Source organism: Castor canadensis, chromosome 11 (assembly GCF_047511655.1).
Source record: "Castor canadensis chromosome 11, mCasCan1.hap1v2, whole genome shotgun sequence".
In the NCBI taxonomy this organism is placed as follows: domain Eukaryota; kingdom Metazoa; phylum Chordata; class Mammalia; order Rodentia; family Castoridae; genus Castor; species Castor canadensis.
Window position 1 is genome coordinate 6684331 of NC_133396.1, and position 24626 is coordinate 6708956.

At 52.4% G+C, this 24626-nt stretch overlaps 1 protein-coding gene across 2 annotated transcripts; it reads left to right on the plus strand.

Annotated features, from left to right (window-relative positions):
* The first annotated feature begins 7069 nt into the window (after nucleotides 1-7069).
* Hid1 (HID1 domain containing) lies at nucleotides 7070-24189 on the plus strand. Of its 2 annotated transcripts, none has more exons than XM_020165518.2 (19): nucleotides 7070-7251; nucleotides 11796-11945; nucleotides 12398-12568; nucleotides 13150-13266; nucleotides 14093-14199; nucleotides 14420-14536; nucleotides 16207-16429; nucleotides 16622-16678; nucleotides 17199-17339; nucleotides 17533-17623; nucleotides 17800-17951; nucleotides 18044-18122; nucleotides 19512-19676; nucleotides 20814-21041; nucleotides 21355-21461; nucleotides 21919-21999; nucleotides 22629-22720; nucleotides 22874-23032; nucleotides 23294-24189. In XM_020165518.2, exons 1-19 carry the CDS (start codon nucleotides 7186-7188, stop codon nucleotides 23355-23357), a joined length of 2367 nt encoding a protein of 788 aa, XP_020021107.1. In that variant the 5' UTR covers nucleotides 7070-7185; the 3' UTR covers nucleotides 23358-24189. The 2 variants fall into 2 exon arrangements, with proteins under 2 accessions (XP_020021107.1, XP_073901289.1); XM_074045188.1 differs by having other exon boundaries at nucleotides 13153-13266.
* The last annotated feature ends 437 nt before the right edge of the window (nucleotides 24190-24626 follow it).

A 24626-nucleotide genomic window follows, 5' to 3' on the forward strand; every position in this document is an offset into this window, starting at 1 on the left:
GCTGCGTCGGTGGACCCTTAAGCGCGGCGCATCTTGGGTTGAAATCAAAGGGTCAGGCGACACTAGGAATCCATTCTCAGGTTCCCTCCTTCTCTGTCCCCAGACCGGGTCATTCTAGCGCTTGGTGCACATTGCACTGAATGATCTTGCTCTATCTGTCCCTTCCACCAGCATGAGGTCAGCGCCTGGTGGGGTGAGGCACCCAATACATCTGAATGAGTGTAGTCATCGGATGTCCCTCCCCTTCCCCCATGCCCAGCTGAGTTTGTCCCAGACAACTGTTTGCTGGGAAAGGGGAATTATCACAGATTCTCACAGTCCTTGTGGGCAGGAAGTGTCTCCATATGTCACCTTCAAATCCCTACAGCTCAAACCCTCCAGACCTGCAGTCAGGGGAGTGACCTTTAAAAGGGTACTTATACTGAGTGTCCATCCTTACCACTTAGTACCTCCTCAGGGTTGTTGGGAAGATTCCAGGAGTTAGTGCAAGCCAAGTGCATAGAACCCTGCCTGGGCCACGCCAGCAACCAGCACTATTCAGTGTTCGCTATTAGGATCTTCTTATTATTATATGTGACAGCATTATATATATATATATATATATATATATATATATATATATATATATATATATATATTTCATTTTAGCTGAGGGATCTTGGCTGTGCCCATCACCACCCCTCTCCTGAGGCAAGCTAGGGAGGCCCATCCAGGAAGTTTGTCTTCCTGGCTGGAAGGCAGGTAAAATCCCAGGCGAGAAGCCCTGGGGCATATTAGCCTACTGTGGCTGCTTGTTTCCCCAGTTTCTTTCATAGCCACATCACTGCATGTTGTCCTGCTGTCTGTGGCCTGTCTACCTCCCAGTGACTGAGAACTCCTTAAGGGCAGGGACCTGCCAGGGGCTGGTGGCTCATGGCTGTAATCCTAGTTACTCAGGAGGCAAAGACCAGGAGCAGTTCCAAGCCTGCACAGGCAAATAGTTTGTGAGACCTTATCTCGAAAATATCCAACACAAAAAAAGAACTGACGGATTGGTAGAGTGCCTGCCAGTGTGAGTGAGGCCCAAGTTCAAACTCCAGTACAACCAAACAAACAAAAAGGGTAGGGACCTGAAAGCACAAGCAATGCCCAATGAACAAACAAACAAATATTCTAAAACCAGCAGCAGAATCATATTTCTTGGCCTCCTTCATTCTTCAACCTGGTGGCCCTGAACTGCACATGTCACAGCTTCCCTTATGTCTTTCCCCAGGCCAGATCAACTTGCCCCACCTGAAAAGCTCCAAAGAAACTAAAAGATGAATCTGAGAAACAGCTGGCTGAAATGTGTCATTCCTATGTGGACTACCACAAAGTAGTTCTACCTTCTATGGTCCCCTAAACCAGAAATCTTGGTGTCTTCATTCATATATCCAATAAACACTTGCTGTGTACTAAGAGCTGGGGATACGGAGCACGGAGCACAAGACAGACTCAGGCCCTTCTCTGTTCATACAGAGCTTGAGAGACAGACATAAAACAACTAAAAAGGCAAAAATAGTGGTAAAAGTCCTAGGAAACACACTAGGGCTGAAACACAACAGCTAGGGATGGGAACTCTCTCAGAGAAGAGGTTTTTAAGATGACATTCCAAAGAATAAGAAAGGGAGAGTCACATGAAATGACTTCAGTGGGGTAGGGGGTTGCAAGTTGCATTTTCAAGTGACTCTGGCTATTCTGCAGAGAACAGGTAACAGGGGGCTGCTGTAGATGGGAGGTGATGGACCTGGCAAGGGTGGGGGCAGTGGAGAGGAAAGAAGGTAGAAAGATACAATATACATTTGGAAGGTAATGTCATCAGGACTTGCTGATGGAGTGATGTAAGGGTGAGGAGAGAAGAGTCATCCAAAGTGACACTAGATTTCTGGCTTGAACACCTGTGAGGTGTGTTTTACTGAGGGATAATGCCCGCAAGAAGACTTGGAGACAAGGGTCAGGGGAAAGATCAAGTCTGGAGGAAGGAGTATGGAGAATAGAATCACAATGTGATAGTTTTATCTATCTATCTATCTATCTATCTATCTATCTATCCTTTTTTTGGTGGTACTAGGGTTTGAACTCAGGGTTTTAGCTTGCTACGCAGATGCTCTACCACTTGAGCCACAGCTCCAGCCCCTGTCTTTGAGACAGTCTTGCTAGTAGCCCAGGCTGGTCTAAAACTCACCATTCTTGTGGCTCTGCCTCTTTGAGTCCTGGCACACCTGACAATGTAGGTGCTGAATTAATTGACCTCCTTCCATAGAGAGTTGGGATCTAGTTCCTCTTCATTTGAATCCAGTGGGCTGTGACTATTTTGAACAATAGAGTATTGTAGAGGTAATCTTTCTTTCCTTTCCTTTCTTTTCTTTCCAGTACTGGGGTTTGAACTTGATCCACTCCACCAGCCCTTTTTTGTTTTGCTTTTTTCAAGATAGGGTCTTGTGAACTATTTGCCTGGGTTGGCTCTGAACTGTGATCCTCCTGATCTCTGCCTCCTGAGTAGCTAGGATTAAAGGTGTGAGCCACTGGTGCCCGGCTGTATGCTACTTCCCAGGTTAGGTATTAAAGGGTCTTACAGTTTCCCCTTTGTTCTCTGGGAACGCCCTTTTTTCATATGCATCCTTTGGGATGCTCCTTCTTAGCCCAGCTCCTTACTTCAGAGGGCCCAAGCCACATGGTGAGGTCACGTATTGGTATTTTGTCTTCAGAACCAGTTGAGCCTACTTGGGTTCTCCCAACCCAGATATATGAGTTAAAGATGCCTCCAGATGCTTCTGGCCCCCAGATGTTGTGAGTTAACTCTGACTCATCCATTCTAGTCTTCCCATCTGAGATCCAGGACATCTGGAGCAGAGATCAATCATCTCAGCTGGGTCCTGTCTGAATTACTAACCCATGGATTTTATGATATAATAAAATAGTTATTGTTTTACACTGCTTAGTGGGGAGATTGTTATATGCAGCAATGGTACCTACAGCACACATTAGGTTGCCACCAGATTCCAGGATCTTACCTGCAGTCTCCCTCTCATCTCACCTGTGACTGCCTTAGCTCAGCCCTTATCAACTGTCACCTCCCAGCTCATTTTCTCTGTTCAGGTCACTTTGTCTCCTGTTCAGCCAGAATGATTTGCTAAGACCTAATGTCATGTGATGACATCATTCACATTTGCTTCAAAGGCTTTTTGTTGCTCATAGAATAAGATTAAAGGTTCTCATCAGACTGTATGTAGCCCTTTATGGTCTGTTTCTGGTGCACATCTCAAACTTTATCTGTCAATACTTGCTACATTTCACCCCAACCAGGTGTTTCTGTTCCCTGGATATGCAGGCTCCACATGCTTCTAAGGCTTCTTTCTACTAGCTCCCTCTAATAACTGGATGCTGGAAATTTCCATTTGTTCTCATAGGTTGCTTCCTGTCTCTCCTATTCTGCTCCATGCCCTGTGGGCTGAGCTTTTTATGGGCTGCATCAATGGACTCCCTTGCTCTCTACTTTCTGTGGTGGATCTGATGCACAGGAATTGGAGGCAGGAGAGGAGGGAAGTGGGGTGTCTCTTTTATGTCTCCCTCTCTTCCAGACCCTGGGAGACTGCAGCTCCTGTTGGGCCTCTCCCATGGCAGACTGTATCTGGGTTCAGGCAACCATTCCTTCCCTTGCCTCTTCAGGCATAGGGATGGCCAAGCAACCTGCTGCTTCCAGCCCTAGAGTACTTCATGGTAGATGGCATTTTAGCAACTCTCTTTGGTTATTCTGCCTGAATGTTCCAGCTGTTTCCAGTTGGGACCCTGACTGATATACTCTGTCATCCTCCAAGCCTCGGCCCAATGAGGCTCAAGTGGTAGGTAAGTACGAAGACCTGAGTTCAATCCCCAGTACCACAAAAGCCTGCTAGAAAACCATGAAATTGACAAGTGATTTTTTAAGTGTTCAAAAGCTCTGTTTTATTTACTAATAATATTTTTATGCATACAGACATTTTCTTAAAGTGTTTACTGTAAAAGTTTTTACACGTATACAATAGCTTCTAGAATGTCATATACATGATATTTATATGAAATATATTTAAATGAATGTGCATAACCTTTCAGGTCTGGCTTCTTTCACTTAGCACAATGCTTTTGGGATTCATTACATTGTTGTCTCCTGTATCAGCAGTTGAAATTTAAAAATTTTTCAATTTTGCTGTCTCACAATCGTCATTAAATAGACCTGGAAACAGAGAGTATTTTAACTTTCTGTATTCATTATGTTCTTAGACCTCTCCATTTCTAGATCTAGAAAGATACCTGAAATGCACACTTTTAAAAAAATGTGCAAATACTGAAACTTATTTTCTTGGGATACACTTTGTTTCTAATAGTATCAAAGCTGTGTTCTACAATGAAAAGAAAGATTTCAAAAGAATACAAAGTTACACTGATCGGATCTTATGTGTTGGTGTTCCTGCCTCTCCTGTAAAGTGGCTGTTGAGAAAGTAGTTCATCGGGGACTTTCCTAACCTCCAATGCCTTTTTCCTAGGATACAGTAAAATTGAGATGTTTTCTCCTGTTTAGTATAAAAGCTATCTATTTTGAAAGAGTTGTTCTCAGCCTACCAGTTTGCTCCTTTTCATTGCTGTCATCGCACTGTTATTTATTTGGTAGAGCATCTGGTGGTTTCCCATTTTGGTGCTTCTGACTGAAATTGCTGCCAGGCACCACTGGCTCACGCCTATAATCCCCGCTACTCAGGAGGCAGAGATCAGGAGGATCACAGTTTGAAGCCAGCCTGGGCAAGTAGTTTGTGAGACCCTATCTTGAAAAAACCATCACAAAAAAAAAAGGGTTGGTGGAGTGGATCAAGATGTAGGCCCTGATTTTAAACCCTAGCACCAGAAAAACAAAAAACAAAAAACTGAATAAAATTGCTGTACACATTTGCCTGATCCCCCACCATTTTTTTTTGAGATAGGTTCTCCTAACATAGCCCAAGTTGTCCTTGAACTTGTGATCCTACTCAGTGCCTCAGTGTTCTGAGTCCTGGGATTGCAGGGCTGTGCCACTATACCCAGCTGCCTACAGGTTTTAAGCAGATCTGTCTTCATTTCTCCTGGGTGAATATCTAAATTGGATTATTGAGTTGTACAGTAATTGTATATTTAACTTCTTAAGAAACTTCAGACTATTTTCCAAAGTAGAATTTCCATTTTGGGTATGAGAGAACCCCAGTTCTTCTTTGTCCTCATCAATGTTTGGTATTGTCAGTTTTTTTGGTCATTTTCATAAATAATTATTGCGGTTTCAATGTCCACTTCTGTAATGATTAAGATTCAAGGTTTAAAAAATTTTTTTGATGGTTCTAGAGTTTGAACTCAGGGCCTCATGGTTGCTAGGTAGGTGCTCTACCACTTGAGCCACTCCTCCAGACCTAAAATTCAAAAATTTTAATGTCACTCTGGTCTGGACTGGGGTCCAGTGATTTGAGTAAAATGAATTAGATTTTTTTGAGACAGGGTCTTGCTATGTAGCCCAGGCTGGCCTAGAACTCTCCATCTTCCTCTTCCACCTCCTAAAATCTGGGATTATAGGCATGAACCACCACACCCAGCTTGGACTCAATCTTTTTAAAATGCCAAATAAAGGAAGTATTCATTTATTATCTCAGAGTGATTAAAAAGCCATGGGTCTGTCAAGGATTCTGTTCAGGGCAGGGACAGCCCACCTCTGGAGGAAAGATAGAGCCACCCTTTAATTGTGCCCTGTCAAGTCTGCCTGTTCTGTGATTGAGTCTGCCTGTTCTGTGAAATGGTGACATTCTTGCCCCCTCCTCCCAACCTCTACTTTTGCTCCACCCTGCCTTTGCAGCACACTTACTCAGCTTTGATGACATGCTCCTCACTTTTCATCTTGGGGATTCCTGTTTAAGCTACATGTCACCTCCTTTTGAAGCATCCGGGGTCTCTGGAAGCTTCCAGACATAGTATGTGAGATAATGTTGTGGGAAAAGTACAACTTCTTTTGAAGCTGGACTTGGTTTGCTTCATTTATTTATTTGTGGTACTGGAGTTTGATCTCAGGGCCTCACACTTGCTAGGCAGGCACTCTATTGCTTGAGCCACTCTGCTAGCCCTTTTTTGTGTTGGATCTCATTGACTACTTGCCCAGGCTGGCTTCGAACTGTGATCCTCCTGATCTCTGCCTTCTGAGTGGCTAGGATTACAGGCCTGGGGCACCAGTGCCTGGCTTTGTTTTTTGTTTTTTAAAATCTGCCTTACAGAGTTGTGTGGTTTTGGGGAAAAAAACCTAACTTCTTCCAGCCTCAGTTTCCCTAAGTGTACATAGGGATGAGATATTGTCATCAGTCTCAGCATCTTCTTATTATTACTTTTCCTCTATGAAAAGCTTATTTGGCTGTACCATGGCTAATTCTTTCCTTGTTTCTCCTGCAGCTATTCTGTGACTTATGCCCCTGTCATTGACCCAGTGTTGGTAAATATCAGCACCTCAACGCACTTGTAATAGATGGATTTCATTGGATTCTCAGGAAAGCCGGCGGCCAGGAGGGGTCCGGACCCCCACCGCTCCGCTCTCCTGGAGCAGGGACACTGAGTCAGCGCTTGCCTTCCGCAGAACCAGGGGCCAACCCTGCAGCTGTGGCTGGAATAACTGCGGGGCTGTCTGGACACGTGGATTGACAGGTCAGAAAGGGGAACCAAGAGTGCGAGTGCTCAGAGGGAAAAGAAAAGAATGGGGAAGACGGATTAAAAAGGAGGAAACTCGGGCGGGCGGGCCCAGGATGAAGGATGAAGGTAGGGGGCAGAGGACGAGATGGTGGGAAGATTCAGGTCCTGGGGACTGAGTGACAGTGGGGGAAATGGAGAGGGGACAACGCTGACTGAAGGATGCGGAGTCTCCTGGTGGAACTAGGTTCCGGGCACCAGCCGTAGACACTGCTGGCTGCCCGAGCGGCAGGTGCAGGGGGCGGGGCCACGGGGAGGGGCTACGAGGGGGCGGGGCCGACGCCCGGCGGCGGGCGGGGTTCGCGGCTCCGCTCCTTGCAGAGCAGCAGGGGCCGCGGAGCTGGAGCCGGAGCCGGAGCCGGAGCCGGAGCCGGAGCCGGAGCCGGGGCTGGAGCCCGGGGCAGAGTCGGAGCGGGGGGCCGGGCCGGAGCGGGCTCCAGAGACATGGGGTCTGCAGACTCCAAGCTGAACTTCCGGAAGGCAGTGATCCAGCTCACAACCAAGACGCAGGTGCGCCCCGGGACCCCAGACTCCCCATCCACCTGCTCGGCTGGGGGCTGGGCAGGGCCGGGGGCTGGGCAGAGGACTCGCCCAGAGATGGAGCGATGGGTTCGTCCAGATGATGCCACTGAGGTCAGCGCGGGAGTGGGACTCCTCTGCCTGTAATCCGGGGCTCCATCCGCTGGCCCTAGCCGCCCACCCCATCCTCCTCTCTCGGGAACACCTCTCCCCACAGTCACTGCTGACGTGTGCCTACACCCCGAGCCCGCGACGCCGCTGACCGCCCCCTGTCCCGTCCCCCAGTCCCCCCAGCCTCGCATCGCCAGCCTTACCTCCTCCCACCCACCCATCCGCCGCCCCGCTCTTCTCCCTGCCCCTCGGTGCCCACGGGTCCCGGACTCACAGCCCCGGGTGACTCAATGCAAACAAAGCCGGGCTGGCGCCTGCCCGGGTCGGAAAAACAGCTGGTGCGCGGCGGCCGCTGCGGCCTCGCTGGGCCCTGGTCGATGCCTATGGTCAGGGAAGGCCCAGGTCTTCCAGGGAGCACGCAAAGAGTGGCGAGCAGAGGGACAGCCTGGCAAGGGAATCTGTCCCCAGGCCTACAGATACCAGCTTCCTGGCTGGGGACTGCTTCAGGAGCTCCTCCTGGCTGTGCAGAAGGGATGGCTGTGTTTGCTGGTACTATCTGTCTCTGGTTCAGGGGTGAGGAGGGACTCTCAGGATTGCCCTTGTTCTGCTAATAAGGGAGCTGGGGGTATCTTTTAACCCAACCCATGCTAGGCTTTCTCTTGAGTCCACAAGTGGCACAGTGGCATCTCCTTGTTCCCAACACAGGATCTGGCCCCAGCAAGACTGCTTTCTTGCCCACCCCTTCTCTACTCACTCCTTGAACCAGGCCACTCTGGCCATGGGTATATAGCCTGACTTCCCAGGGTCCTCCCTTTACAGGGGCTCAGGATCCCATGCTCCCTCCCCTCCCCCCATCCTGAAGTCTCAGAACTCTTTCTTGCTCTCGACACTTAGAGTGGGATGGAGAGAGCCATCCCATCACAGCCAGCTAGTCATAGACCCAGAGGCCAGACCTCTGCTCCCACACTCTCATCCCCACCCTGGAAAGGTCAGGTGCCCAACAAATGCCCAGGGCCTCTGGAGAGTCCAGTTCCAGCTGAGAGGTGGGTGCTTGATAGAAACCAGACCTGCTGTCTCCACTCCCCCATGACTCCTGGCTAGTTCTGGAACTTTGGGATGGGGTTCTAGGCCTCTGGATGGCAGGGAAGGTAGCACATGGGCCTGCCTCTCAATGTGGGGTGATAGGGAGGGAAGAGGAGGGGAACCTCCCATATTTACCTGCATGGGGAGGAGACACCTTGCTGGAGAAAGGTGGTGGATTCAGCAGCTGGGGTCCTTTGCCAGGTCAGCAGGATGAGATTAACCAGGTCCCACAGAGTCTGCAGTGGCCTGGATTCCCACCTGCTCAGGCCCTTCCCCTAAATACCATGTCCCTCTGGTACACTTGTCCCCCTGTCTGCAGCCCTGTGAGATGGTGTAGCTTTGTTTCCCGGCTGAGGATAGTTCATGGCTTGGACTGGAAGCTAGAATAGGCTAAAGACAGTCTGGAATCCTGCAGAGAATCCTGAGAGGGGCCTGGGTGCCTGGATGAAGGGAGCTGAATGGCTGAGGCCTGGGACTCAGCTAGTGATCTGGTTTGGGCAGGCTGGGTATGAGAACCAGGTCCCATCTAGACCTTACCACTCAGTGTCCCCAAGGAGATTCAGGCCAGTCATTCACAGAATGACCTCTGAGTCCAGACTCTCAGAGGCTGTGCTTTGCAGCAGACATGCAGACCCTTCCTGTAGCCTAGGCCTGAGCCTTCCCTGCTTTCCTGCCCTGCATCCTGTTTTCTTCCTGCCCCCTCATCAAGCCTGGGCTAGGCCTCACCCTGGCCCTGAGGGCCAGTAGCTTCTGCTGTGTTTCTTGACCCTTTCCCAGGGTGTGTAGGGCCCGGGAGGGGGGCATTCCCTGATCTGAGACCCTCTTCCAGATCCTACCTGTTTGAAGATTCTTTATTGCAGACCAGGTAGAACACTTCTTCACATATGTTCATTTGTATGGGCATGGGAGTGTTGTAGTGACCTGTCCAGCACAGAACACTTCCTGCCACCCCCCCCCACACACAAGAGAATGCCTGAGTTGGGGTCTGGCCTGAGCAGGGCCTGGCAAAGCAAGGCTAAGAATACCTGCATTCCCAGAAAAGTAGCTCAGTCCTTTGTGCCTTAGCAACAAGGGCCTGAGTAAAATATTCTTTTAAAAGAAACTGGCCTGCTGGGCATAGTAGACATATTTATAATCCCAGCACTCAGAAGGCTGAAGCGGGGGGATCTGGAGTTCAAGATCAACCTGCATAGTGAGTTTCTGTCTCAAAAACAAACAAAAAACTAGTTCACATTTTAGAAGCTACCTTGAGTTTCATGGAGGCCAGCTGGGGCCATGGTGTGGGAGCAGAGCCATGTCCCTCCCTTCTGAGGCTTAAAGGGCTCCAATGACCCAGGCTAATGCCTATAGCATCAGGCTATCCTGATATGGTCACTGAGTTCAAGTGCCTAAGTCACAGTGGAATCAGGAGAGGAGTCACAAACTGAGTGAAGGGGGAGGCAGAGACCTGTTTCCTTAAGGGACCTTTCCTTTGCTTCCAGACTGGGCAGCTCTGGAGCCTGCTAAGGCCCTTCCTAAGTCTCCATCCTTGATTTGAATTCAGTCCCCATGCAACGCATGCCTAGGTCAGAGGTCAGGCAGGTCCATTTGGTGCCCAGCTGGACTTCTGCCTCCTTAAGGGGTAGTGGATATCTGGAAGGTGGGCAAAATGTCAGAAGTGAAAGCTTCACAGACGTGTACCTAGTGCGGGGAGCTCTGCAGGTTTTCTGGGATGTCTGTTCCCACACCACTCTGGCCCCAGGCTGCCTGGAGTAGGGTTTTGTGCTCCTGTATCCCAGTGCATGTCACAGGACCGTTGAGGGCCAGCAAACCCCAGCCCCAGAGCCCCTCCTTTGGCCCTTGTTCTTCTACCCCCAGGTAACTCGCTCTACCAGTTCTGGGACTGATACTCATGCCAGACCTGTCCTAAGGGACATGGCCACAAGTTACCCTGTAGCTCCCTGGTGTGGGGTGTGATGTGGTGGGGGGCTTTTTGTTCAGGGAGTGTTCCAGAGTATACCTCAACATTGGCAAGGTGTATGACCCCAGCCCTAAGTTTGGACAGCCTCATGGCCCTCAGCTCTGCCCAGTGACCAGGCTGAAAGGGTCTTCACCTGAACCAATTGCCGGCTGGGCATCTCAACTGCCTCAACTGCAAGGTCAGGGAAGAAGGGCTTTTGGACCAAAGGGCTTTGAGGCAAGTGCACTGGATTGGAGGCAGGGACCGTGATGAGTAGGGGTCAGGGCTGGAGGTTCCCAGGTAGGAGCAAGACCATCAGTCTGGGATTCTGGAAGACTTCTTGGAACAAGAGCCTGCAGAGAACAGGATTATTTTAAGGGCTAGGGGTACAGCTCAGTGGTAGAGCATGTGCCTACCATGCACATGGCCCTGGTTCAATTCCCAGCACCACAAATTCAATAAATAAGTACTATCTGTGAATAAGTTTAAACCTGTATACTCACATATTTTGGGGGTTGTGAGAGCAATTCATATGAAGTGAAGACTTGTGGTAGTCACAGGACCTTTGTGCTTCATGAGTCCTAAGGTGTCAGAGAAGAGAAAAGACTTGATTGGAGCAACCAGGGAAGACATCTTGGAGGAGGTGACCTTGAAAAGGAGCCCCAAAGGGACAGACCTGAGGGAATGTCCCTGGCTCCTTGACAGATGGTTATTTCAAAGGAAGAAGTAGTAAGAGGTTCTTAAGACTATAAAACCACTGGAGAGACTATTGCTGTTAACATCTTGGGGTATCTCTTCTATCTTTTATTACTGCATAGTTGAACACAAACTTGTGATCACCCACAGCTAGTTCTGTATCTGCTTTTCTTTTTGGCTGTACTGAGGCTTGGACTAGGGCATTGAACTTGCTAGGCAGGCGCTCTACCACTTGACATGCCTTCAGCTCTTTATGCTCGGGTTATTTTGGAGATAGGGTTTTGCTTTTTGCCCAGCCTGGTCTAGACTATAATCCTCTTATTTTACAGATCTTGCTGTCACTAGGATGATAGGTACGTGCTGCCACACCAGCTTTTTTTCACTGAGATGGGGTCTCGCTAACTTTTTCCCTGGGCTGGCCTTGAACCATATAGCTATGATTATAGGTGTGAGCCACTGGTGACCAGCTTGTGGTTTTTTTTTCTCTCTCTCTTTTTTTAACATAACATTGAACCATGAGCATTTTCTGCACATTAATATTCTCTGAAAATGTGATTTTGATGACTTTGGTACCTGAAGGATGTCTCTCACCCATGTGGGGAGGCTCCTGGGTATTGACTGGTTTGTGGCTTCCCTCCTAGAGGCTCTCTGTGGCCCTGTTGGTAAGGGGACTGTATAACTCTGGACACTGGTTTCCCCCCCATAGCCTGTGGAAGCCACCGATGATGCCTTTTGGGACCAGTTCTGGGCAGACACAGCCACCTCGGTGCAGGATGTCTTTGCATTGGTGCCTGCAGCAGAGATCCGGGCAGTGCGGGAGGAGTCACCCTCCAACCTGGCCACCCTGTGCTACAAGGTGAGGGCTTCCTGGTCCCTTATTGTCACTTCCACCCTCCTCAGGGTGGTTTAATGATGATTCAACCTGCAGTGGGAGAGGGCATGCATCCAGGACATCCCACCCTGGTCACAGGCGTCATGTAGCTTCACTCAGTGTCCCTGCCCCTTGGTGCTCCCCTCTGGGGGAAGTCAGTTCGCGTGGCTCACTCTGTGAGGTGGAACTGACAGTGTCACCATTTACAGATGAGGAAGGTGAGACAGGTGTCGTTACTTACAGGGTCTTGGCCATCCAAAGTTTGGGTGGGCTATGCTTTCCTGATGTTCCAGGCTGCTCTTGCTCACCTCCTGGTTCTTCTGGCTGACCCCTCATTGGCAGAGATGGTCCCACTAGGCGGGGATTCTGCCTGTGCCCACCCCCACCCCCAGTGCTGGGTCCTACTTCAACTTTCCCTCTGCTGCCCTTCCCCGCAGGCAGTGGAGAAGCTGGTGCAGGGGGCCGAGAGTGGCTGCCACTCGGAGGAGGAGAAGCAGGTTGTCCTGAACTGCAGTCGCCTGCTCACCCGTGTGCTGCCCTACATCTTTGAGGACCCTGACTGGAGGGGCTTCTTCTGGTCCACAGTGCCTGGGGCAGGGCGAGGAGGGGTCTGTGGGCCCTTGGCAAAGGCGGGTGGGAGGACCCTCTTAGGACTACTTTCCTCTAAATCTTTTCTGGCATTGAAAAGGTTCAAGGGTGGGGAATAGGGGTGCCACTGGACAGGGGTCAACACCCACAACCTCCTTGAGCTCTCAGTTCCTCTCCTATGGGTGTAGCCTGGGAGAGGTAGGCTGAGGAGGGGAGCTGAGAGTGAGGTGGCTGTGCAGGTGTGGGGCTGGGCAGCTGCCCAGAGGGACTGTACTGTCCTCCCCGCCCCCACCCCACCAGGCCTAGATTTATCTCCAGACAAGGGCTGAGGGGTGAGGCCTAGTGATTTCCAACAGGGCTGAGGCCCTTGAAGTTGGAGGAGCCTTGTCAGTGGGGGAGGCTTGCTTGTTTCCCGAGTTCCTCTCCATACTCTGTCCCCTTCAGCCTTACGAGGTTTGGAGTAGGCAGAAGTCTACTTTTTCTTCCTTCATCCCTCTGCTCATGGGTCCTGCTGGGGCCCTGTCCTTGCCTTCCACTGACTCCCAAGTCCTGGGGCCACCTCTCCTTCACTGGCTACCACTGAGGGGTCCTGCCTCCTCAGCAGGGTGAGGAGGACGATGAGAATGCACGGCCTCTGGCCGAGTCCCTGCTCCTGGCCATCGCAGACCTGCTCTTCTGCCCAGACTTCACAGTCCAGAGCCACCGGCGAAGCACTGTGGTGAGACCACTCCCCAGCTTGTTGGGCTCTTGTCTTCAGTTGGGGCCAGGCTAGTTGAATCCCCCCCCCTTGCAGTATGTAGTCAGCAGGGGCTGGGGGTACTCCTGGAGAGCTGTGCTGTCTGGCACACATGTCACAGGCTGAGATGGTGGGTGGTGCAGCTGGAGAGGAGCCAGCTGTTGCCCAGCCCTGCCCACTGTGTCTGATGGCTGGGCATAGGTATCTTTTGTCTTTGCCTGCTTGAGCTGGGTGGGGCTAGGACCCAGGAGGCTGGCCCTTTTACTCACTGACTCCACCCTGGGTGTTCTGTGTCCCCTCCACACCACTGTGGCATCAATTCCTGCCCCTCCCTTCTTCTCTTCCTGCCTCAAATTGGGCTGATTAAATAAAAGAATCAGTGCAAGCTGAGCATGGTGGCTCATGGCTAAAGTCCCCGCTACTTAGGAGGTGGAGATTGAAAAGATCGCTGTTCAGGCCAGCCTGGGTAAAAAAACTAGCCAGACCCCCATCTCAACCAACAAGACAGGTGTGGTGGTTCATGCCTGTGATCCTAGCTGTGTGGGAAGCCAAAGGTGGGAGGATCGTGGTCTGAGGCCTGTCCTGGACAAAAACTCGAAACCCTATATGAAAAAAACCTACAGCAAAAAGGGCTAGGGGCATGGCTTAAGTGGTAGAACATCTGTCTGTCTAGTGAACTGGTGGCCTTGAGTTCAGACTTCAGTACCACCAAAAAAATTAGGACCTGGGCATTTGACAGTCTGTCTTTAGCAGAATTACAGGGGTGACTGCTGTTATGACCTCCTATCTGATCTCTCCCTGTCCCCAGGACTCAGCAGAGGATGTTCACTCCCTGGACAGCTGTGAATACATCTGGGAGGCTGGTGTGGGCTTTGCTCACTCCCCCCAGCCTAACTATATTCATGACATGAACCGGTGAGCTGGACCCAGGCTGGGCTCCTGCACAACTCAGAGAGACCCACGGGGTCTTCCAAGGAGAGCCTCCCAACTTGCGATCCAACCTCGGCCTTACAGGGATGAACGAAGATCATTTCTTTCCATGAACTGGGGTGGGAGTGCTGGGCAGGGTGGCCAGCACACTCCTAGAGGGGCACTGGGGTTCTGAGGTACCCTCTTCCCGTCTCCCCTCCCCCAGGATGGAGCTGCTGAAATTGCTTCTGACCTGCTTCTCTGAGGCCATGTACCTGCCCCCAGCTCCAGAAAGTGGCAACACCAACCCGTGGGTTCAGTTCTTTTGTTCCACAGAGAACAGGTGAGGGCCCCTGGCCTTTCCATTTTTTCCCTTATGAGCTGAGACTAACGCCAATGCTATGGGTATTATTTGAGGGGACGTGCTGCCCCCTGGTGGCAATGAACGGTAACTCAACCACTTTTACACCAGTGCTGTCCATTAAACTCCTTGTAGTTGTGGGGCCTGGAAACCCCCTGGGGGACCCATGTCCAGGTCCTCCATCCCAAGCTACCTTTCACATGTGAACCACACTTGTGATTTGAAGATTTAAGAAGAAACAGGGACTGGCGCTGTTGGTTTACGCCTGTAATCCTAGTACTTAGGAGGCAGAGATCAGGAGGATTGTGGTTCAAAGCCAGCACAGAGCAAACAGTATGTGAGACCTTATCTCAAAAAACCCATCACAAAAAAGGACTGGTGGAGTGGTTCAAGCGGTAAGAGTGCCTGCTTAGCAAACTAGCAAGCCTAAGACCCTGATTGCAAACCTCAGTGCTGCCAAAGAAAAGGTAACAAGTAAAATTAATTTTAATAATATATTTCATTTAATTAGCATTTAACATGTAGTCTGTTTGTAAAATGATTGAGATGTTTTACATTCCCTCACTCATGGTCTTTTTTTCAATATCTGGTGTCTGGTTTACATTCCGGAGTACCTCAATTCTGGACTGGTGGAGTGGTTCAGGCAGTAAAGTGCCTGCTTAGCAGATATGAGACCCTGTACCTCCAAAAAAGAAACCAGACACTTCAATTCAGATGACCCACAATTCTAAGCATTCAAAAGATAGATACATGTGGCTTGTAGCTACCCTGTATGCCAGTGGGTAGGGAAGGGGGTGTGACAGGAATGGAAGCCTGATCCCCATGGGGCACTTGGCCTCTGGGAGCACATGTGAGTACATGTAGGTGCCACACAGCCACGTGGATGGAGTATTTGGAGGAGTCCATACACCTGCTGTGCAGGTCCAGCTGTGCCCAGGCTGCTTTGGCAATACAAGGGTTAGTCCTGAAGGCTGACGGTCGGCCCTCTTACTCCCAGACTGATCCTGTATGGCATGGCACACTTCCTCCTTCAGGTTTTATTGGCCTCCTGCCCAACCTTTTCTTTTCCCACAGAAGAGAAAGGAATCCAGATGCCCCCCACCCCCATCGGTCATAGTCAAAGGTTGGCCAGAGTTCTCCTTCTCACAACCTTATCAGCAAACTGCCACCTTTGTCCCTTGTTTAACCTCTCTGAGTCTCAGTTTCCTCATCTGTAAGACGAGGAGCTTGACCCCTGACGTCTTACAAATGTGATTCAAATCACTCTGGTCTGAGAGCTGGGTGACTGAGCTGTCTCTGCTCCCCAAGTGGAAGCTGCCTTCTCCCTGGGCCTCCAGCCCCTTCTCTGAATCCCCAATGGACAGCATCTGCCCCTAAGACTCTAAGGGGTGTGAACTTGCTTCCCACAAGGAGCCCCTTGGGACCAGCGTCATGCTCTTGGTAACAGATTTCTCTGCCTGGCCCAGGTCAGAGCTGGATGTGTGAATAGATTAGGAAGACCAAGTTCATGGTTCTCCCTGGCTCTTAGCCCACAGACTGACCCTGAGCTGGTTGGATGAGGAGATGGCTTGGCTGCCCTTCCCACATAGCCCTAGGGATGACAAAAAGGCCTGAGGTGATGTCCTGCAGCCCTGTCCTCCTCTCCCTTGCAGACACGCACTGCCCCTTTTCACCTCCCTCCTCAACACCGTGTGTGCCTATGACCCTGTGGGCTATGGGATTCCCTACAATCACCTGCTGTTCTCCGACTACCGGGAGCCCCTGGTGGAGGAGGCTGCCCAGGTGCTCATCGTCACCTTGGACCATGACAGTGCCACCAGCACTGGCCCCACTGTGGATGGCACCACCACAGGCACTGCCATGGATGATGCTGATGTAAGGACAGGAGGGGGACAGGGGTATGGATGGGTAGCATCTGCGTTAACAGAGACCCAGGGATGAGACACTCACGAGGCACCTCATGGTGTAGCTGGGGGTGTGACCTTGGCAGGGACACTGCCACTTCACCTAGGCTGGGGTAGGGATCAGAATGAGGCACCTGTTCACCATGGCTCCTACCGTTGGCAGCCTCCAGGACCTGAGAACCTGTTTGTGAATTACCTGTCCCGTATTCACCGTGAGGAGGTGAGTCAGACACGCCTCTTGATTCTCCCTGCCTACTCCACAATGGTTATGGCTTCGTGCAAGGTGGAGGAGTCCTGACCCTTGCATGAAAGACCATGGTGTCTGTGGACTTGGGCAGAGGGCAGTCCAGCTCACAGTGTATACTCAGTAAGTGACAGCTCTGAGAGACCTGTGGTGTGCCCCCCAGGCATGATGGGTGATAGGAAGGAGTGTGAGGGCAGGGCAGAGGGTGGCACCTGTGAGCAAGGAGTCCAGGTGGGCAGGAATCTGGTTCATGGGGTATGTGGAGTCACCAAAGCAGGAGTCTAGCACATGGGGGGCCTGTGATCTGCAGGGGCCCAGCTGCCAAAAGGGTCCACCTCACTACAGCTGTTGTAGAGGTCTGAGTCTTGGCTCCTCCAACTCTGGAGGTGGACTGTGCTCTAAGAGAGCAAGAGGGCATTTGTGGGGGCCTGGGCCAGGAAGGCAGAGCTGAGTGAAGCTGTGCTGGACAGGTTCCCTGCTGTATCCTTGCTCCTAGGACTTCCAGTTTATCCTCAAGGGCATAGCCCGGCTACTGTCCAACCCCCTGCTCCAGACCTACCTGCCCAACTCCACTAAGAAGATCCAGTTCCACCAAGAGCTGCTGGTTCTCTTCTGGAAGCTCTGTGACTTCAACAAGGTGGGCAGCGCCTTCCGGGCCCAGACTGTGGGCAGTGGACATGGAGAGACAGGGAAAGGGCCGATGGATTAAGTCCAATCCATAGAGCCCAAGGACGGGAACAGCATCCCAGTCACCCCAGCCTGGAGGAGAGGGTGGGGCAGAGCTGCTCTTCCCCCTAACCCAGCCCACCTGTCCCCTCCCTTGCTCCCAGAAATTCCTCTTCTTTGTGCTGAAGAGCAGTGATGTGTTGGATATCCTGGTCCCCATCCTCTACTTCCTCAATGATGCCCGCGCAGATCAGTGTAAGACCCACAGGGTCAGGAGATGCTGGGGGAGGTTCTCCATAGACGGTGGGTCCAGCCAATCTGTCTCAGGCCTGGTGCCTAGACCTCCCAGGAGGGGCTCCCTCCCGCCCCTAAAGATGGGCTCCTCCTCCCCTCCCTGCCCGGAGTGACCCTTCCTGTGCCGTGTGTTGCAGCTCGGGTGGGCCTGATGCACATTGGGGTCTTCATTCTGTTGCTTCTGAGTGGGGAGCGGAACTTCGGGGTGCGGCTGAACAAGCCCTACTCAGTGCGTGTGCCTATGGACATCCCCGTCTTCACGGGCACTCACGCCGACCTGCTCATTGTGGTGAGGAGCCTCCTGGCCAGCCCTGGGGGTGTGGAGATGACGTCCTCTTGGCTGGATCTGGAGGTAGTGGGTACCTCCCCCTCTTTGCACAGGTGTTTCATAAGCTCATCACCAGCGGCCACCAGCGGCTGCAGCCCCTCTTTGACTGCCTGCTCACCATCGTGGTCAACGGTAGGAGTTGGGAACCTGCTTTCCCCGTTCTCACCACCAGGTGGCGACAGGCCATAGGCCAACCAGGCACCTGTTCCCTTGGCTTCATCCCCCAGAAAAAGAATACAAGCCCCATGTGCACTGCTGAATTTTTCAGTACTATATTAAAAAAATAACAGAAGGTGGGCTGGGTGCGTGGCTCAATTGATAGAGCGTATGTCTAGCAAGTGAAAGGCTGTGAGTTCTAATCCCACTACCACCAAAATATAGAAGCTAATAAAGGATACAGGTGATAAGTTTTACAATATATTTTATCTAATCTACTGTATCCAAAATAATGTCACCTTGACATGTATCCAATATAAAAATTATTAATGAGGTATTTTGTATCTGTTTCACACCCATTCTTCAAAATCTTGTATGTGTCCCATGCATACAGCACATCTGTTAGGACTAGGTGTGTTTTCAGCTCTTAATAGCCACATGCAGCTGGACAGTGTAAGTTTGGGCATTTTGAGTCACGTGTGTGGATGTCGAAGCTGCCTCCTCTCTGCCTTTTCCCGGCCCCACAGCAAGGACTGAGGAAGGTAGTGTGGGAACAGAGGCAGAAGGGCTCAGGCTGGCTAGGGTTCGGGGGTCCCACAAGTTGGGAGGGCTGGAGCAGAATGGCCTCAGTGTAGCTGCCTTTTGGAGAGGATGATGGAGGCAAGAGTAGCTGATTTGGACTCCAGGGTGGTTCAGAGGCCTTCTAACTGGGCTGTGAACTCTGTACCTTCCCTAAGTGGAGGAGCTCACTCATTGGCTACATCCCATACATCTTAACTAAGTGGGGCCACTTGTGAACAAGATAGCCCTGTCCCTGACCTCTGGGGCTCACAAGTGACCAGGATGTACCCTCAGCCCAATGTGACTCAAGTGGTAGCAAGCTCAAGGTCCTGGGTTCAATCCCCAGTAGCATTAAAAAAAGAAAATCCAATGATACAGCAGCTTGACAGTGTCGAAAGATGTGAAGTCCTGAGTTTGTGAGTCTAACCTTACCCAGTCATCTTATTCTTGGGGGAACTTGGGTCAAGTTTATAACCCTCCCTGAGTTTCCCATCTGACTCAGGAACAGTTGTGTCCTGAGTCCCTCCCAAGTTGTGGGATGGCTGAGAGAGAGGAGCTGTGTGTGGCTCTGACGTTGAGGGGGGTGGGAGAGCCTACCCGCCTCCTGGAGCTCTGCAGGAAGTATGGCCAGAGTGAACTTGGCCTCCAGAGGCTTGGCTTGGGTTTTTCAGGGACTCACAAGCCGGCACAGGTAGGGTGTTGGGGGGGAGGGAGCTTGGAGTAGGAGCATGCTCTCTGTCCCAGCCTGGGAGGTACAAGGGTGGCTGGTGGAGGCCCAGGAGTGAATTGACCCTTGCCTTGCAGTGTCACCCTACCTCAAGAGCCTTTCCATGGTGACGGCCAATAAGCTGCTGCACCTGCTAGAGGCCTTCTCTACCACCTGGTTCCTCTTCTCTGCTGCCCAGAACCACCACCTGGTCTTCTTCCTCCTGGAGGTCTTCAACAACATCATCCAGTACCAGTTTGATGGTGAGGCACCTGCCTCAGAGGCAGGGGGCAGAACGACCAGTGAGTGAGGGTACCTTCCTGTCTAAGGAGGTCACAGCCTAGGAACTGCCTACAAGGAGGTGCTAGCCTTCTGCCTCTTGGTTCATTCTTTCAGTGTGCATTTACTGAGCACTTGCAGTGTACCTGGGTGCAGGGGATATAGTAGCGAACAAAGAAGATGTACTTCCTGCTCTTTGGACCTCAGAGTTGGGCATAGAGTCACAGAGGGAGACTTTAAACAGACTTATTCCCCCCCCCTCCATTAAAGGATTCATCTGAAACTTGATGGCAGACAAGCTCAGAGTGGTAGGACCCTGAGGGCTATCACAACAGCTGCCCTGCTCAATATCCCAGCTGCCAGCTGCCAGGTGTAAATTCAGGACTTGCCACATGTTAGCTCTGTGACGTTGACATGTTACTTAACTTCTCTGAGCCTCAGTTTCTTCATTTCTAAGATGGTCATAATGGTAGAGAGCCCCTGTCTCAGAGGGCATTGAGAAAATTAAGTGAAATAAGCTACAAAAAGTACTTTGCATAGTGTCTGAACTGATCTGTAAGGGATGAATGGGAGTGGGGCAAAGGCCCTGGGAAGGATGTTGAACTGAAAGTAGGACAGTGTGGCATGACATAGGATTTGAAAGGTGAATAGGGCAATGAAGACCCTAGGAAGCATTTGTGTCTACCCCTGAGAGTTGTGGGAACTAGGAGTTAGATGGAGAACAGGTACATGCCATGTTCCCTCCTCCACTTCTCCTTGGCTTAGGGAGTCAAACTATTTAACAGCAGGCTTGGTGTGGACAGTGCCAGGCCGGGCCCACCCCAAGGTGACAGGTATTGTGAAGGGGTCTCAAAGGAGCTAGAAGAGGGGTGTTTATGAGAGCTCAGGCCAGAAGCTGTTCATCCCCTGCTCAACCCTCTGTGGAATAGCTATGTGTTCCCACAGCTGCGCCAGCCATGCCCTCACTCCCTCTCTGGCCCCCTGTACCATCTTCTTCCTCTGTGGAAGATACTCTCTTGTCCTCTAAACTCCTTTTCCCTAAACTGGCCCAGCCCAGATTGGGTGGGGGGGGGGCAATGAGAGGCCTCCCTAAGGCAGAGTCCTATGCTTGCTCCCTATAGGCAACTCCAACCTGGTCTATGCCATCATTCGTAAGCGTGGTGTCTTCCACCAGCTGGCCAACCTGCCCACAGATCTGCCCACCATCCACAAGGCTCTCCAGAGGCGCCGGCGGACACCTGAGCCCCTGTCCCGCACAGGCTCTCAGGAAGGCACCTCCATGGAGGGCTCCCGCCCCGCCGCCCCTGCAGAGCCTGGTACCCTCAAGGCCAGCCTGGTGGCTACCCCAGGTCTGGTGCTGGCAGGCAGGAGGGGTTGTGGCTACCAACACCATCAGAGGATGGGCGTGATCTCTGGGGACTCTGAGGGGGTGGAGATGAAGAAGAGGTGGGGGTGGAGGTATTGGGTGGGTTCCGGAATTGTAGCTCATGGGGGCAGGGCCTCAAGGATGGAAATGGCTCTTGGAGGCATGGGCACAGGGGTCGGGGTGAGGGGAGATTAAACACAGTGTCTCTGCAGTGGGCGGAGGACAGGGGGCCTCATGGGGGTTAGGCCAGAAGTGGCACCATAGTGGTTCCTCATGAATTTCTGTGTCCCATCCAGGCATTGACAAACTGACAGAGAAGTCCCAGGTGTCAGAAGATGGCACCTTGCGATCCCTGGAGCCTGAACACCAGCAGAGCTCAGCTGAAAGCAGCCCAGTCAAGGGGGTGGGTGTTAGGGACACCTGAGGAGGATAAAATTAGGTGTTGCCCTGGCTTCCCTGATGTGGGCTGGGCCATGGCACTCTTGGGTCACCCATAGCCAGACAGGTGCCAGTGCCCAGGGCATCAGGGTTGACACTACTGACTGGGGGGGGGGGGAATGTGCTTACAGACCCCTCCCTTGTTTACTGGTCACAGTAAAGCCCTTGACCTTCAACTTTCTCATCCGTCAGTCTTATCTGAGGCTGGCCTTTACCCAGCCTGCTCTGGGGCCCTAAACCTGTCACTGGGCTGGGCTGGGTTGGGCAGGGCTGGGCCTGGGGGCCGGGGCAAAGGGTGCAAGGCTGGGCTTGCCCCTCTGTTGGAAGCGAGCCCCCCCAGGGGCCATGGAGAGACCTCATTGCCTTCTGACCCCATTGTATCCACTTCTTTCTCATCACTTCCATTCTTTCTCGGGGACCAGGAACCCAGCCAGGCCTGGAGGGAGCAGCGTCGACTGTCCAGCTCGTCAGCCAGTGGCCAGTGGAACCCAACATCAGATTGGGTGAGGGACCTTCCCTGGAGGAGCTGGGGTCTGGGGTTTGGGGAGATGGCACTGAGGTGGGGCTAAGTCAGACCCCATTCTCATCCTGGGAACAGTTCAGTAAAGATGTGGAAGGGAATGTGTCTGAATGAAGGCATCTGAGACTGGAGGTGATGCTGTTTTGCAAGCATGCAGCCCTAAATTTAAATCCAATCACACACACACACACACACACACAAAACAAATGAAGGCCTTTGGTCTGGCACCTGGGCTGGGGACAGTCTTCCAGCTGGTGCAGGAATTTGGCCTTTCTCCGTCAGCTTCCCTACGTGCAGTACTGCTTCCCACTCCCTCTGTGCTCCCCAAGAGTCCCACACGTTACCCTGGAATGGGGATACTAAGTGTCCTACCTTGTCATATCCTCTTGAGGATTGAAAGGGGACAATCTCCCAAAAGGCACATGACACACACTGGCCTGCAGTACTGCTCCATGTGACCAAAGTCCCATTAGTTGCTGGGCCCTGCTTTGTGCTGAAGGTGGTGGGGAGGAGATGCACACTTTCTGCCCTGGGGAACCAGGCTGCAGGTCAAGGTCAAGCGTGTCCTACAGTTCCAGCTCCCAAGGCCTCAGAGCCCTGTCCCTCTCACAGGTCCTCTCCTGGAAATCCAAGCTGCCGCTGCAGACCATCATGAGGTTACTGCAGGTGCTGGTTCCCCAGGTGGAGAAGATTTGCATTGACAAGTGGGTCTGAGGCTGAGCGGGCAGGTGGGCAGGGGAGGGGCCTGCCCAGGCTTGCGTGATGGATGATGCAGAGGGTAGGCTTTGGGGTTCCAGGATGAGCCCCGAGCCCCCTACTTCACGTGAACATGCTGGAGCCCCCTCATCTCCCCGTAGGGGTCTGACAGATGAATCGGAGATCCTGAGGTTCCTGCAGCATGGCACCCTGGTGGGGCTGCTGCCCGTACCCCACCCTATCCTCATCCGCAAGTACCAGGCCAACTCGGGCACTGCTATGTGGTTCCGCACCTACATGTGGGGTGTCATCTACCTGAGGTGGGCACTGTGGGAGACAGGCAGTTACTGTCTCCACTGGGGTCTGCCTGAGGGCCTGCCCAGCAAGGCTAGAGAGTCCTTCTATCTGTAGTGGGGTTACTGTCCAGAGAGTGAATCAAGGTGGCCTTGTCTGGTTGGGGTGGGACACCTGTCACCCAGGGTGGATGTTGGTTTGGGCTTTGTTGCCACCTAGCTCCTCCCTGGAGCCTTGGCTGCAAGGTGTTCCCCCGTGAAAAGTGACAGTCCACACTCCCTCTATAGGAACGTGGACCCACCCATCTGGTATGACACTGACGTGAAGCTGTTTGAGATCCAGCGGGTGTGAGGATGGACAACTGCAAGGCAGATGGGCCAGGAGGGCCAGGCCTGGTCCTGGATGTCCCTCAACCCAACGTTCCGAGCTTTAAGTGATCACTGTCAGGGCCTGGGGCAGGCAAAATGGCTGAGTCCCAGGTGGCAGGCCCCAGAGGCCCCTTGTAGCTGAGGATGAGGGGGACCAGCTCTGTGCCTGCCTCCCCTTCTCCCCCACCTCTAGGCTGGGATCCTAAGAGCCTCCTAAGTCCAGGGCTACAGACCCACCACCAGAGCCTCTGCCAATTCTGGCTTCCCCTTCAAGACCTGGTTCTGTGCTGGCCTCTCAGTGCCAGCCACTCATGTACTGGCCACCCCCAGAAGCCACCAGGTCACTATGCCTGTTGGGTCACTGTGCCCTAATGGGTTTGCCCCAGAAGAAGCCATGGTTGTCCCTCGAGGTACCTGGGCAGGGGGAGGAAGCTTTTCTGGTTGCCTAGCCTGAGACCACCCATTCTTGGCTTGCTTCCTGCCCAGGGCCCATGGGGAAAGGAGTGTGGTCCAGCTGCTAGCTGAGGAGGCTGGGCATGGCAGCCTGCAAAGCCAGACTGGAGCTCATGTATTTGAGGGACTTGCAGAGGGATATCGAGGGGCCCAGCTATACTCCCTGGGTCAGTGGGTGTAGCCTGACTGTTGGGGGCCTTGGGGGTTAGCTGCCAGTCCCTGCCCCACCCACTTTCTGGATGATGGGGGCCCCCTTCACCTGTTCTAGCTCTGGCCTCTGGGTCTCTGTCACCCTATCTGTGTCAGTACAATCTTTGCTCTGTACAATCGGTTACCTTATACAATAAAACCTCCCTCTCACACCCTGCCTCTATGCTTGGAATTGGGGGAGGTCCTAGGCTGGAGTTTTTATCTTTAGGGCTTCTGGGGACACTGCACCCCAGAGTTAGTCCTCTGAGGGCCCTTTACCCATGGCTGGGAGCCAGCATTTGTCATGTTCTCAGGTGAGACCATAGGATTGGACCCTATCACCTGGGCTCTGGCCACCGGGAGAAAAGGCCGCCCAGGAGAGGTGGGAGGCCTGACTCCAAGCCCCTGCGTGGTCTTGGGCAACCAGAGACTGATTTGGCAGCCCTTGGGCTTTGTTGCCAGAGCCTAGCTTCATGGAATTGGGGTCCAGGACAAGGCAAACCTCGGCTGCAGGGCCGGGCCGCACCCTGGGCCTCGCCCTGTGCACTGGCTGCTGCTTGCACTGGCTCAGGAAGATGGATGGGCTGACAGTTCTGTCCTCTCACCTTCC